General features: G+C 44.2%; 1 protein-coding gene across 2 annotated transcripts in view; it reads left to right on the forward strand.

Moving 5' to 3' along the window:
* COBL (cordon-bleu WH2 repeat protein) overlaps positions 1-13913 on the forward strand; it is a gene marked incomplete at both ends in the record, with an annotated part of 262009 nt that overhangs the window by 204433 nt on the left and 43663 nt on the right. The window contains one exon of one of the 2 annotated variants that reach the window (XM_079710933.1): positions 4546-4589. The exons of the other annotated variant lie outside the window; for it this stretch is intronic. Coding sequence (XP_079567059.1) covers positions 4546-4589 — 44 coding nt within the window. Of the gene's footprint in view, positions 1-4545; positions 4590-13913 lie in introns of those variants that run through there. 2 annotated transcript variants of the gene reach the window in all.

Genomic DNA, 13913 nt, shown 5'->3' on the forward strand with positions numbered 1-13913 from the left:
CTCTTCCAAGGTGAGCTTAGCTTAGGATAGACAAAATGCAGCCTCTTCAAAGTTGGTTAGGGCAAGTGTGAAGCTGGGTAGACTTGGCCTCTGCATCGCCCGGTGCAGGACTGAGGTCCCTTGGCCTGGTCCAGGCTGTCACTCTCTCCCTGGCAGCCACAGCCAGCCCAGCCTGTGGAGTCTGAGGTGGTGAATGCTTGGTGCACACGTGGGAGAAGAACGGTTAGGCTGGGTGATGTCTCAGCCTCGTGGCACAAAGGGCACCGTGAATGGGGCTTTGGTGATGTGTTTGAGCTTCTGTTGCATACTTGTAACAACAGTAAATAGTAATCCCTTGGCCTATGCTCTTCAATCTTTTTGTTTCTTATTAATAAGCTTTCATATTAACTTTTAGCTGTCTAATCAAGTACATCGGTGCATGTCTAAACCAGTACGATTGTGCATATGGATTTCCCCCCATAACTTTCTAACCAGCTCGTGCTCTGATTTCAGTTTTAGTTGAACCTTCATTGTGGATCGTGATGGTAGAGTCTATCCCATTAGTTGCACTGAATTTGTTTACAAGATTTGCAGTACTTGTTATGATTAAGTTATTAACAAGTTATTAGCTACTTATTTTAATGACAAGACCCTGGGGATTTTAAAACTCAATGCACAGAGAGCTCAAATTACAGATCCTCAATTTGTCTTATATGTTTTAAATTAAACTGTCCAATGACTGTCATTTTCTTATACATTTTCCTACACCAGGCTTGAGGAGATCACCCTTTCCTTGGGTATACTTTTCTAAGGTAATTGGCAAAGGATTTTAAAGGCAGAGAGGGGAAAAGGGCCATTGTCTCCTGTTCTAAATGACATGTAAGGTTAAAGCACCACTGTGACGACCATTGCGATGTTTCTAGCTGATTGGTTTTCAACTTGTGAACAAGTGTCCCATTCTAAAGAACTTTAAGGAAATTCTAAATTAGGGGAATAAAATGAGAGAAATAAACTATCCATTCTCAATTAGAAGATAGTAATTTGCTCAATGTAAAATTAATAATAATAATAACAATAATTCACATTTTAGGCAGTGTGACTCAGCAGAAGATCTGAAAATCTAGAAATACTTTGGCCCCAGCTCTGTGGTTTACTGGCAAAATGGCTATAATCAGATCCCCACACTCCCAGACGAGAGCCTCACTAATGGCTGTGCCATGTGGCATGCGGGATCTCAGTTCCCCGACCATGAGCTGGCCTGAGCGGAGAGCTTAGAGAGGACAGGACAAGAGCTTCGCTGATGCTCCTTATATCAGGACCAATAGTCTTCAAAGTCACCTAACATCTTACTTTACAACTGGAACCAACACTTGGCCCCTTTCCAAACAAAGTAGTTAATCCTGAAGCTTGTGACACAAACACAGTTCTGGGAGTCTCGTTTGTCATGGAAGCACCCTTGAAACCCTCCAGGTGTGTGGACTTCAGAGCAAGCCCAGGGAAGCACTCTTGCCCTTGTCTTGGGTTTACTTGCCGCTTTCCTTCTGTGGCTAGAGAACCAGCCACGCAGCTGCTCCTGCTGCCCTGGGAAAGGGCACGGCATCCAGGAAAACAGGAACTGGGTGGTGAGCAAATGGCCCGTCTCATACAAGGAAGGAAGTCGGTGACTATGGGAGCAGTCTGTCCCTGCTCAGAATACATTTTGAAAATGGACTGAATTTTTAGCCTGTTATTATGGTACCTTGAAAACCACTAAATCTACCCAATATGAGCTAAAGATTGAATACTACTTAGAAGCAAAGCAATGAGAATCATGGTAGAGTTATGTATAGTATTTTAAAAAACCCTATGAACTTATTGCCTTTTGCTAATTATCTTTTAGCCCTTTATTTACAAGCTACCATGTCCCTGACTTGAGAGAGAATTGAAGAACTTAGTGACAACTCAGGGAGCAGGTATGCACTGGACCTGATTCACGCCAGCTGGTGAGAGTAGGTTGTTGAAATTTTAGGAATTTTGCAAGCCAATTGCTAAGTAGAACCATTATTAAAAAGTAAAGTATGTAAGCTTGGAATTAAATAATATTAAAAACAAAGGTAACAGATATTAAAAACTCACCACTTTCTAATTATTTTACTACATTTTACTATTTCTGTGTTCTTGAGGTTATGTACTTTGAATCAATATGATTCAATAATATGTAACAGTGAAAATGCTATATAACAGCACACCACTGCACACCTCTTCCCAGCACCACATTCAGTGACTGAGGAGACCTGGAAATCAACCAAGGAAGGAGCATTTACATCACGGACATTGGCAAAGGCTATACAAATCAGGGCTGGATTTCTTGTGTGCTAATTGTCCAGGTGTAGGATGTAACATTGGGAAATGTCAATAATGCAGATTAATTATAAAAGCATATTAGCAATAGCCAATGCATTGTGAAAAGCACCACCCTACCCCATCCCGCCAAAGTTGAAGAATGGTTCTTCCATTTTCCAAAAACCACTATTCAGTTCAGCAAGGTCATTCATGTGATTGACAAAGAAGGCAAATTCCAACATCTGTCTTCATGGTTTCATGTTCATCTTACTGCTTAACATAAAACGATCAATCCACATTTGTGTCAAAAAGACACGTGTTTGTCAATGGTAATAGTAGGCTGACTACAGATAAAATAATTTGACAAAAATTAATAAAAGGATTCTGTGAGAATCAATTGGTCATATAGAATTTACAACAAAGACTATTATATACTGTATTATTACTTGTAAATTTTGTGCTACCCATCCTTTGTATCAGTAAAACTTTATCTGTCTGTTTATCCCTTTTACTTTTTCCAGAGAGCTGGTGACTATTTACCACTTACCAGCCTCCCACTGCAAAGGAATAACATATAAATAGGAATGCTGAAAGGGAGTAAAATTATTTAGTTAAGAAAACAGATGGCGATATTATTTTTTATTTTCCTAATTCACTGCTCAAGCTGTGAATTGACATAAATAATCAAACAGGTTTCTGTGTCTCTCAGAGTTTTAATTTGCAGGCTAAGTTCAGGTTTGGCGTAAAACCCAACTTTTTTACATCAAGCGTTATAAGAACTTCTTTCTGGGCTCACATATATTTAAATTCTTCCTGGAAGTAAGGAATGGACAGCTTGATTTTTCAAGAATGGTTTGAGATTCTTAATAAATATCATTATTTTATTTTATTAGTTAAAAAGTGAATAGGGATTATAAACCCATCATTTCTTTACTGACAATAGTCTCCTAACCTGTTGTCTTAGGATTTTTATGAGATAAATACATTTCTATGAATTTAGGCATGGCTGTCCTTTGTTTTAATCCCTAACCCTCGAGGCCTTCAGGGCCTCAAGCTACTCCATGCAATCGACTGCCCTTCATCAGATGGTCAGTCTCTCACTGCGGAAAAAAGCAAGGCCCAGGAGAGGTTTGCTCCTTGAAAACAGTGGTCAACATGCAGATGCAGTTGATGCCTGTCTCCAACTCAGTAAGTCAATCAGTATTTTCTGAGTTTATGCTTGAGCCCTGCTTAGTATCCACATTGTCAAGGCTGGATTGATTGATCTGCCACTGAGGGCACTGGGAAGCAATGTTATCTGTTTTTCCCTAGAGCTCTGGAAGCAACTTAGACTGCTTTCCAGGAGCTTCCCTACCAGCTGGTCACTGTCTCTGCCTGCAAGGACTTTAAGGTTTTTGTATCAAACCCATATCATTTTATTAGAAAACCTCCAAGACAACAGTGTGTGCAGTGATGCTGATGATATAACTCTTCCAAGGACAGAATTGTGTATGTTGGATCAACAGGCCCTTTGAATAACTGACATAGTCAGTCAGTGGTATGTCAATGGTAATAATAGGCTGACTACAGATAAAATAATTTGACAAAAATTAATAAAAAGATTCTGTGAGAATCAATTGGTCCTATAGAATTTACAACAAAGACTACTGTATACTTTATTATTACTTGTAAATTTTGTGCTACCCATCCTTTGTATCAGTAAAACTTTGTCTGTTTATCCCTTTTAAACAGGACTGAAAGGAAGTGGAATATACAAATGAACTTATATACAAAACAGAAACAGACCCACAGACAGAGAAAACAAAGGGGAAGCGGGGAAGGGATAAATCAGGAGTTTGAGATTAACGTATACGCACTACCGTATATAAAATAGGTAAACAACAGGAACCTACTGTATAGTACAGGGAACTCCACTCAGTATTTTGTAATAACCTATAAGAGAAAAGAATCTGAAAAAGAACACACATATATATATATACACACACATATATATATCTAAACCACTTTGCTGTACACCTGAAACTGACTCAGAATTGTAAATCAACTATACTTCAATTAAAAACAATAAATTAAATTTTTAAAAAAGAAAGGAAGTGGAGGAAACATTAGTAATATGATGATCTGGCCGACACCTCACTCTCCATGCAGTGCTGAATCCCCAGGGCTTTGATGATGATGAGAAAGGTGACATTTATTCTGCCAGAGTTTGCGTTCATATTTTACTGTTTATTTTCCCCCCCGCAGTTTATTGCTGTGCATCATTCCCTACCCATGCCAAGCGCTTCTGACGGACGGCCCCTTCCTGGAGCTCCGTACCTCTGACTTTTCCCTGTGCCTCTGCTGTCCTGACTCTGATTCTGCTGTTGATCTTCCATCTGTCAGCATAAAAGAGCTCATTTGTACACCCGCAACTTACTTTCTTTAGAATTTACATATAAATGCATAAACAACAGAGATTTGTCTGACCGAGGTTCACATTTCCTTGTAGGAGGTAAAGACTTCTATATGTAAATTCTAGGTTGATTATATTGACCTGTCTGAAATTCCCCTTTCATTGATACGTGGATATGTTTTTATTAAGAACCTTGCTTTATTTGAATTCATTATTAATTCATATTTTTCTTGTTTGATATTCGGATACAGAATTTCTTCTCCATTTTCCTTTCAACTAGATGGTGTCCATAAATTGACCAGCAAGGGCAATGTGGATAGAACTGAAATAGTCTATCTTCCCGGTAAAACTAAGTGCCTAAGGCCAGGAACTATAGATATAACCTGTAGGGTTATATCCACAACTCATGACCTATAGGTACCCATTCGGGATATGTAGGATATAACATTTCTGTAGATGTTTTCCAGGTTTTCCTATTACTGCGTCCCCTGCCATTTAGAGAGTTTACGAGAAGAAAACAGAGGAAGAGGAGCATGTGTCTCACTTTGTTGATTCACCAAACACGGGGTACTTGCTTGATGCTAGGGGGCTTTGGGGGCTGTTAGAGTGAGTAGCACATGACCTCTGCCCATGGCTTCTACTTACCATGACTCTCTTGAGAAAAGAAGTAGCGATGGGTCCACTTGATAAATGCTAGTCCGGAGGTTTGTACGAGTGGAACATATGCCCGAGGGTGTAGCTACCATGTCCACGTAGGGGTGTTGCCTGCTCTTCCTAGAGACTAAGGCCCTTCTCCCATCTTGAGAAAACCGACGCAGTCACTGAGAACTGGTCACCGCAGCTGTCCTAAGACAGAGCAGATGAAAATACTCATGTGAAGATTCAGGGCTTAGGGAAAAAGACTTGCTTGCTTTGATAAATTTTTATTATTGTGCAAAGATACATTTGAATTGGAGAAGCTTATCATGTTTCTCTCCAAAAGGTTTTTTAAATGTTATTGCTCAAAGTGAGAAAAAAAATGAGTTTTTTACTTGTATGACTGTTGTCTGCTTGATCACAATAAGAATGGTAGCTGATATTGGTATTGCTAGTAAATATAAGCTAGAACTTCTAGAAATATATAGCTAGAGCTGTGTACAACCAATCTAGTGCCATGTGTTGGTGAAAAAAAACAGAAATTACTCAGGAGGAAACATAGAACAAGTTAGAAAGTGCTTCTCTTTTGCATTAAAATAAAGAACTTTTGTCTGATAAGTAGCAGTCATTTGACCTTAAATCATTAAGTGGGGAAAGTCTAGACAAGAGAAGGTAATGTTTACCTAAATGTTGGGGAAAGCATCAGGATTTATGGCCCAGACATTAAAGATTGTAAAAGATTGTATATAATTACAGCAAGAAGCATTTGTGTACGAAGTAGCTAGTACGCTGAAGAAAGATGGCGGTAGGAAGTCTTAAGGCAAAAAGTTAGGAGAAGAACAGGAGAAAGTGATATTGTTTATTGAATTATTGGTTGGAGGACAGAAAATGTAATACAAAAAATGTATCAAACTCTATGAAAAACAGAGGACACAGATGTTGGGGGTGGGAAGGAACAAACTCAATGGAGATCGATCGAATTCTGTGCCCAGTGGAATGCGACCAGGGCACCCCTGACGTCCTGGATCACGAAGTTAGCCAAAGACACAGGTTTTTTTTTTTTTTTTTTTTTTTTTTTTTTTTTTTGCGGTACGCGGGCCTCTCACTGTTGTGGCCTCTCCCGTTGCGGAGCACAGGTTCCGGACGCGCAGGCCCAGCGGCCATGGCTCACGGGCCCAGACGCTCCGCGGCACATGGGATCCTCCCGGACCGGGGCACGAACCCGCGTCCCCTGCATCGGCAGGCAGACTCTCAACCACTGCACCACCAGGGAAGCCCAAAGACACAGATTTTTGACAACACCTCAGGGTTCTCTATCACCAAGGTGGCCTCTCACACAGCTGGGTAAAATTCAGGGCAATTCGATGAACAAGTTTTAGAGATCCACGTGTGTCATGACACTGTGCTTACCCAGCATCAGAATCTTCTAGGAACCAGACCAAATAATTTGGTTAAATATTTTTTTCTCGAGGCACTTACATTTCTGAGAGGTTTCCATTTCTGGCTCAGCCCAGAATCCATCCCTCTTTGTGGGTCATCTCTGCTCCTAATAAGCCAATAGGAGAACCGTCTGTTTCTTGTTTCCATAATGTCACACATACTGTCAAGAGTCGAACTAAAAGAAAAACAGATTTGTGAGGGTTCACATTTTCTAGCCAGAGAGACACAAATCAAGCAGTCCTAGTGACTGACGAGCCTTGACTAGCCATGCAGGTTCCCAGGGACACCCTCGGGAGCACCAGCCCTATAACAAGTGCCAAGGCACACAGAAATTATATTATTTTTCAACAGCAATTGGCCTAAACTCTTCCATTTTCACCATAGAGACAGTGTCAGCAGTGGGCAGTGGAACTCGCTGTAATTTCTAAACTGCATTAGATGAGAATGTTTGCCATCTCACTTCACCGGTACTTTTGACCTTTTCCTATGAAAATTTGGAGATGATTTTGTGGTGAATAAATACTCCTAGTACTACAGATGAAAGAATTTGGAGAATCTAACTCCAGTTTCCTCACTGATATTGTATTTTCTCACCCATTATAATCAACCACGCATTACATCTGTGTTTGCAATGCTTATCAACTGCTAATTTTCAGTTTCCATGTTAATTTGGGTCCATCATATGACACTGTTTGTTCACAACTCTCATAATTCATGTAGTCTGATCCAAAACATGTCCATATGCAGACTGACATTTTCCGCGGCAAAACAAACTTTTCTGTAACAGAGATAGGATTACATCTTCCAAGTATTCTGCGGGGAGTGAGAGCCCTTCCACACAAGTACTGAAGGCACGACCGATTGTCTAGGAATTAATCCCCTCACAGAGTACTTCCTTCTTCTCTCCCCTCTGAATTGTGCGTGTGTATGCAAGCACACGTGTGTGTTTTTAACTATTTCACCCTTCAAACCCAAGGAATGTAGAGCAGGAGAAAAACTCAAAATAGTTTTGCTGCTTATTAGTTGCCATGGTAAAGCAACAAGAAGCAAACTTCAAACACTGGTGAAAATGAAAGTCCAAGTGTGAAATGAAATGAGGCTTGGCGTTATCTGTGGGCTGAGTTCCCATGCTTTACTTGTCACCGATAGCAACACAGAGCACTTCTGTCAAAAACTCTTCACAGGAAACTGTGAGATTAAATTTATCATCACTTTCTGTGTTTATTCTGCCCTTAAATAATCCTTCTTTTTCCTTCTTCTTAAGAAAATAATAAACTTTTTATTACTATGAGAAGAGCTGTGTAAAACTCAGAAGGTTGTTATCTGCCTCCAGCAAAGAAAAAATGTTCTTCAGTAAAGGAAAAAAAAACACAATTAAAAAAAAAAAAAAAAAAAACCAAAGAGGTGAGAACTATTGAGATTATTTAGGCTGGCTTCATTGTTTCCAGGGTGATCCATCTACCCTCTGGTTTTCAGGGAGGAAAATGAGGGGGGAAAGTGACCAAACGTGTAACCTAAATCAGAACGCAACAGCCAGTGTATCTCATACGTTTTTCTTTGGCGTGTAAGGAACTAGGGTTAAAGAGACAATAGATCCTCGTAGCTTTCGTGTGAATAAGACCTGGTAATGAGGAATAGAAAGACTTCCTAACAGCACCAATCCTAAGCCAGATGGCAGAGGACCGTGTCTGGCCCGCAGATGTGTCCTCTCTGCCAGGTGAAGTTGCCAATATTAAGTCATATTGGCCTTGAAATTCTGTCTCCTCTGGAATGTGTAAGAACGCTCATGCCTTCGGGGCCCAGAACTCAATGGGCACCACGCCCCCCACCATCTCCAGGGCCCAGCCGGGAATTCCTTTGCTATAGTTCTTCTTGAGCTATGGTTTTTCCAGTCAGAGAATGGAGGAGAGAGTGATGAAGCCTTGCCATCAGGCTCCTTCCTGACCGTAGTGGACAAAAGTGGGAAAATGAAGCCTAAACCTATAGGGCTGCAGTTTCAAAGAAAGGGGGAGAAAGCTCAGTTCTGGTTGGAAGTAGGGAGTATTCGCACCTCTGGTGGCTTTCTCTCATGGACGTTTCTGCCTAATCCTTGGAGCCTTTGATGTACGACCTCTCTCTCAATCTTTTCTTCCCACCCACCAGTGGCAGGCACACCCCAAATCTGCACCCACAGAGGGCTTACTGACAGAGCCAGGAAGGGGAAGCCTGAGGTAAGGGGGAACCTGCCTTGAGCATCTGCCTTTCCACCCCCGTCCCATCACAGCTGTCACACAAATAAGGTAGAGCGTGACCCTGCTGAGGGCAGCACGTGCCAAGCCTGAACAGCCACTCCCTGGACAAATGGCATACATTAGGGCCCTGGGGCTGGAGGACAGAAATAGTGTACGTGAAGACGGGGTTCATGAAGTCCCATGAAAATCAAATAATAGCGAATGGTTTTACATTGAGATTTTTCTTATCTAGTAGTGGATTGTAAGTTTCCTTTTACTATTGCAAGTTGAAATATGGGAATCAAATTGATGGGAATTAGCAGTTTTTACCTTTTAAGAGTATTACTGAGGTATAATTGGCACACAAAAGCCCTACATGTGTGTAAAGAAAGTATATCCTTCAGTAAGTGTTGACACTTGTACACACCCATGAAACCATCACCACACCATCAAGATAGTAAACATATGTAGCACCTTCAAAGGTTTCCTCATCTCTCTGTAATCATTTTTAACGTGTTTGTGTGTGCGTGTGTATGAACACATGAAACATTATACATGTAGCTCTGTAGGTTACCTTATGACAGTACTATAAATCTAATGGGGAAAGCTAGAAAAACAATTTTTAATAACCAAAATTCTAAATTAATTGAGAAGTAAAGCTCTGTTGCAACTAATTATAACAAAGTGTTAGACGTGATGACTGTAATGATAAAGTTGAACGTTGATCTGCGGGGAGGGAAAACCAGTCACAGCATTTTCAGCCAGAGCGGTACCTTGGATGCGGTATCCGTGAAACGCAACCATGCACGTGCTTCTGCACGCACGGGCCATGGAGCCACCTCTCCTCTATCCAGGTTTTCAAGAGGAAAGGAAAGATTGTTCTCCACGGCATCATTTTCTCCTGCCAGGGAGGCGTGAGTGAGCGCAGAAAGCTGCGTTTGCTAAAAAGTTCACTGAAAGGAGGTCAGCCTCATCCTCCGCCCTCACCAACTCCAGACCCGCTGCTCCAGGCAGGACCCTGGCTGCCACCTGGAGGGCGGGGTCGGGGCGCCAGGGCAGCACTGGGCTCATCTGCAGGGGCAGTGCCTCTCCCCTCCCCTCCCTGCTGGATCATCTAGCAGCTGAAGAGGCGGCTTATTAACAGGGCTGGAGGGGCCTGGATAAACCGTGTCTCTCCCCACTCCCCACTCCTTTCAACCACCAGGAAACCCTGATTATCCCACGGATGGACCATCTCAAGGAGAATTTTTCTGTACCGAAATACAGAAAATAAACATCAGGGCTTTGAGTGTATGCCAATATTATGTTGCAGCCGGTCACACGAACAGCTGGCTCGAGCGACTGCATTGCTAGGGTCGAGCCCCCTCCGTTTACAAAGAAGGGAAAGTGAGGCCAGAAAACTAGAGCGCCTTTTGTCTAAGGCCACACAGCTAGAGAGGCCTGTGCTCAGATGGGCCGACTCTCCATCCACTGTTGCTGGTGTAACCAGAGATCTAAAAAGGAAAGCAGGTGCAGTATGGGGGTGTGTGTGTGTGTGACTCCATCTATATATCAGTGCATCTCCATATCAGTGTATCTGTATCTCTGTCTCTGTCCATCTGTCTGGCATCTGTAGGTCTGAGGTCAGACAGTTTGCAGTGACAGTCGCTACCCTGCAGGTCAGTCCACACTCACACAACATGTTCCTGACCCTGGTGCCTGGCCCCTTGGCACACTCTGGCAGGGCTGTGAACCTGACCACTAGCCCTCCCAGAAGTGACTGTCAGGCCCCTCTTCAGTGTCTAACTGAGCACACAGTTAAGGGCAGCCTGCTCGAGCCGTCGTTAAAATCCGCATTCATCCCACGTGGGTGGCCCAGCTCGAGCGAGCGGCAGCCCCCTGCTTCTCCTGCTCTCACACTGGTGCCCATGTGGCTGCAGAGCAGGCTGGCTCCACCCAGGGTGCTGATGCAGGAAGGGTCGCCCATGCAGGGGGCTCAGTCTTCACTGACCCCCCACCGAGGAGGGGATAGGCTGAACACCGCCCTGCACGGTCTGGGGATGAATGCTTTCGCCTTTACTGCCACTCGGTGAGGTCAGTGCTGTTGCTACCATCCTCATTTTATGACGAGAAAACCAAGGCACAGAAAGAAGATGTTTTTCTGAGGCCAAAGGCAGGAGCGAGTTAAACATTAAGGCAGGACTTGAAGCCTGGTGGTCAGGGCTGCGCATCCACAAAGGCCAGCGGGACCTGCTGTTTGCCCTGGGGTGGGCTCCTCTCTTTCTAGAAGCCCACCCCAAAGGGCCAACGGCTATGAGCTGAGCCATCTGATAAAAAAAACCTCAGCTGTGAGCCTGGGTGAGGCTGCACAAAACCCAGGAGATTGGAGGGCAGAGTGCATGGCTCTTGGGCCCAGAGACAGCCCTGGAGGTGCCATTGCTTCAGTGCTTTCTTCCCCAGGAAGGTGCTCTGGCCTATCCTTCCACTCAGGCTGCATCACCAACCCCTGTAGCCCTCGGAGCCTAAGTGCATACGAGGCATTTATTTCTCACGGTCCTGGAGGCTGGATGTCTGAGATCAAGGTGGCGGCAGGGCTGGCTCCCTGCGAGGCCTCGCTCCTCGGCTTGCAGAAGGCCGCCTGCCCGCTCGGTCCTCACGTGGTCGCCTCTGTGTGCATCCATCCTGGTGTCTCTTCCTAGAGGGCCACCCGTCACATTGGGTTGAGACCCATCCTGACGGCCTCATTTTAACTTAATCGCTTCTTTAAAGACTTTATCCAAATTCAGTCACATTCTGAGGTATGGGGGGCGGTCAGGACTTCAACATATGAATTTGGGGGTCACCACTCAGCCCGCAACAGCTGGTGTTTATTACCCCCATTTTCTGATGGGACGACAGGGGCGTCAGAGCCCACGCTGGGCCCACAGCTGGAGCTCGGGGAGCACCCAGCCTTCGACTCCAGGCTGGACCCTGCTGCCTCTCCATCCAGCCGTGGTTAATTTTGCCCACAGCTGGCCATGGCCCACACTGTCCTGATGCTGCCTTTGCATGTGTGTCCTGTCATTGCCCTGACTTTGAATTCCATCCCCCCGCAGTTGACAGAGTATCTGCAGCTCTGATCAGACTCCTGCACTTGACTCTGAGCATCTGCACAAAGGCAGGGCCAGGCCCAGAGTCCTGGTGAGACCTTCCACCACGTAAGGGCTGGCCTGCAGTTTTCTCCGCAATCCCAGAGTCAAATGTCCCTGTTCCCTTTCCTCTTCCTCCTGCCCTGTACTCCTCTCAGCCTTCACCTAGCTCTTCAGAGCATTTGTCAAGTGCGCGCGTGCACACACACTTACCCGTCTTGTCTCTTAGCCACCTTGGAAACATCAGGGCTTTGCAGAGAATTCATAATAAACTCAACGCATCCCTCTTGCTTTCTGTGTGTGTGTTAGCCTGCTGTGAAGACATTGTCTGTGTGCCGCCTTCTAAAGGTTGCTCCTGAAATGAGCGTTATTCGTGTGGTTCTAATGTGGCGAATTCTGTCAATCCCAAAATTTACCACGTTGTCAGTGGCTTCTGTAGGGCCCGCATGTTGACCAGGGAGGTTATAGACTGGGCTGCAGGCTTTCCTGGCACAAGGACCAGGCTCTGCTCTAAGGCCTGGCAGCCTCTGTGCTTTGCTTTGACAGGTTTTGATAAACCTATGCAGGGCTTCTTCAGCTGTTTGAATCAGCTGCTGAATCAGTAAGTAGGCTTTTTCTTTTTTAACTCTGATTAAAAAAAAAAAAACTACAACAACATTTAACATGATCGTAACCATCTTTAATGGTTTTAACGGAACTGTACAGTTCAGTGACATTAAGTATATTTGTATTGCTGTGAAATGGATCTCCAGAACTTCATCATCATGCGAATCCAAAACTATACCCATTCCACATCAGCTCCCCCTCCCCCAGCTCCTGGCACCCACCATTCTACTTTCTATCTCTATGAATTTGCCTACTCTAGGAATGCATATAAGCAGAATCATACACTATTTGTCTTTTTGTGACTGACTTATTTCATTTAGCAAAACGTCCTCAAGGTTCATCCACTTTGTAGCACGCAACAGGATTCCCTTCCCCTTTTTCAAGGCTGCATAATATTCCATTATACATAGAACCGTCTTTTGTTTATCCATTCACCTGTCGAGAGGCGTTCGTGTTGCTTCTACCTCTTGGCTACTGTGAGTGCTGCTGCAGTGCACAGATCACTTTGAGGTCCTGCTTTCTGTTCTTTTGGACGTAATCCCAGAAGGGCATTGCTGGTGACTCATTTAGTTGCCTTGCAGACAAAGCAACTCAAACTGATGTCACCCACAAGGAAATGTATAGGCTCCTGCAAGTCTAGAGGTTGGGCTGGCTCTTAACCCACACTCAGTCACGTGACAGTTCTGAACCAATCACTGTGGCCCAGGGAGAGCCATGCACCCATTGGCTGCAGCTAGAAGGCACAGACCAATGACCAGCAAGGAGGATTGGCTCACCAAGTTTGACTGGGCGGTCAGGGGCCATCTCCCAGGAAACCTGGATGCAGAGGAAATCTGACCTGGTCCCCTAAAGTCAAGCAGTGGGGTTAGGAGCACAGAACAGAGCCGGTGACTTCGGGCCACTTATCCATTTCTCTTTGCCTGTGTTTCTCTAGTTTGATAGCAAAGTTGGTTCTGAGAATTATACATGTGAGTACCTATAAAGCATTTAGAACAATGGCCAGCGCTCCACAAATTTTAACTATTATGGAAGAAGTGGCCAGCATTTAAGTGCGGGAGATTGTGCCTTAAAATCTTGATTTCTGCTTTTTCAAAAAAAATTAGAGGCAGCAGCACCAGTGTTCATCCTGCAAGAAACTGTCAGACTCAGCAGTAGATGCCCATTTTAGAGGGACCTAGACTGTCCCCTGTGCCCTGCCCCCCACGCCTGCCCTCACTCCGT

This window comes from Hyperoodon ampullatus (genome assembly GCF_949752795.1).
Source record: "Hyperoodon ampullatus genome assembly, chromosome: 9".
Lineage (NCBI taxonomy): Eukaryota > Metazoa > Chordata > Mammalia > Artiodactyla > Ziphiidae > Hyperoodon > Hyperoodon ampullatus.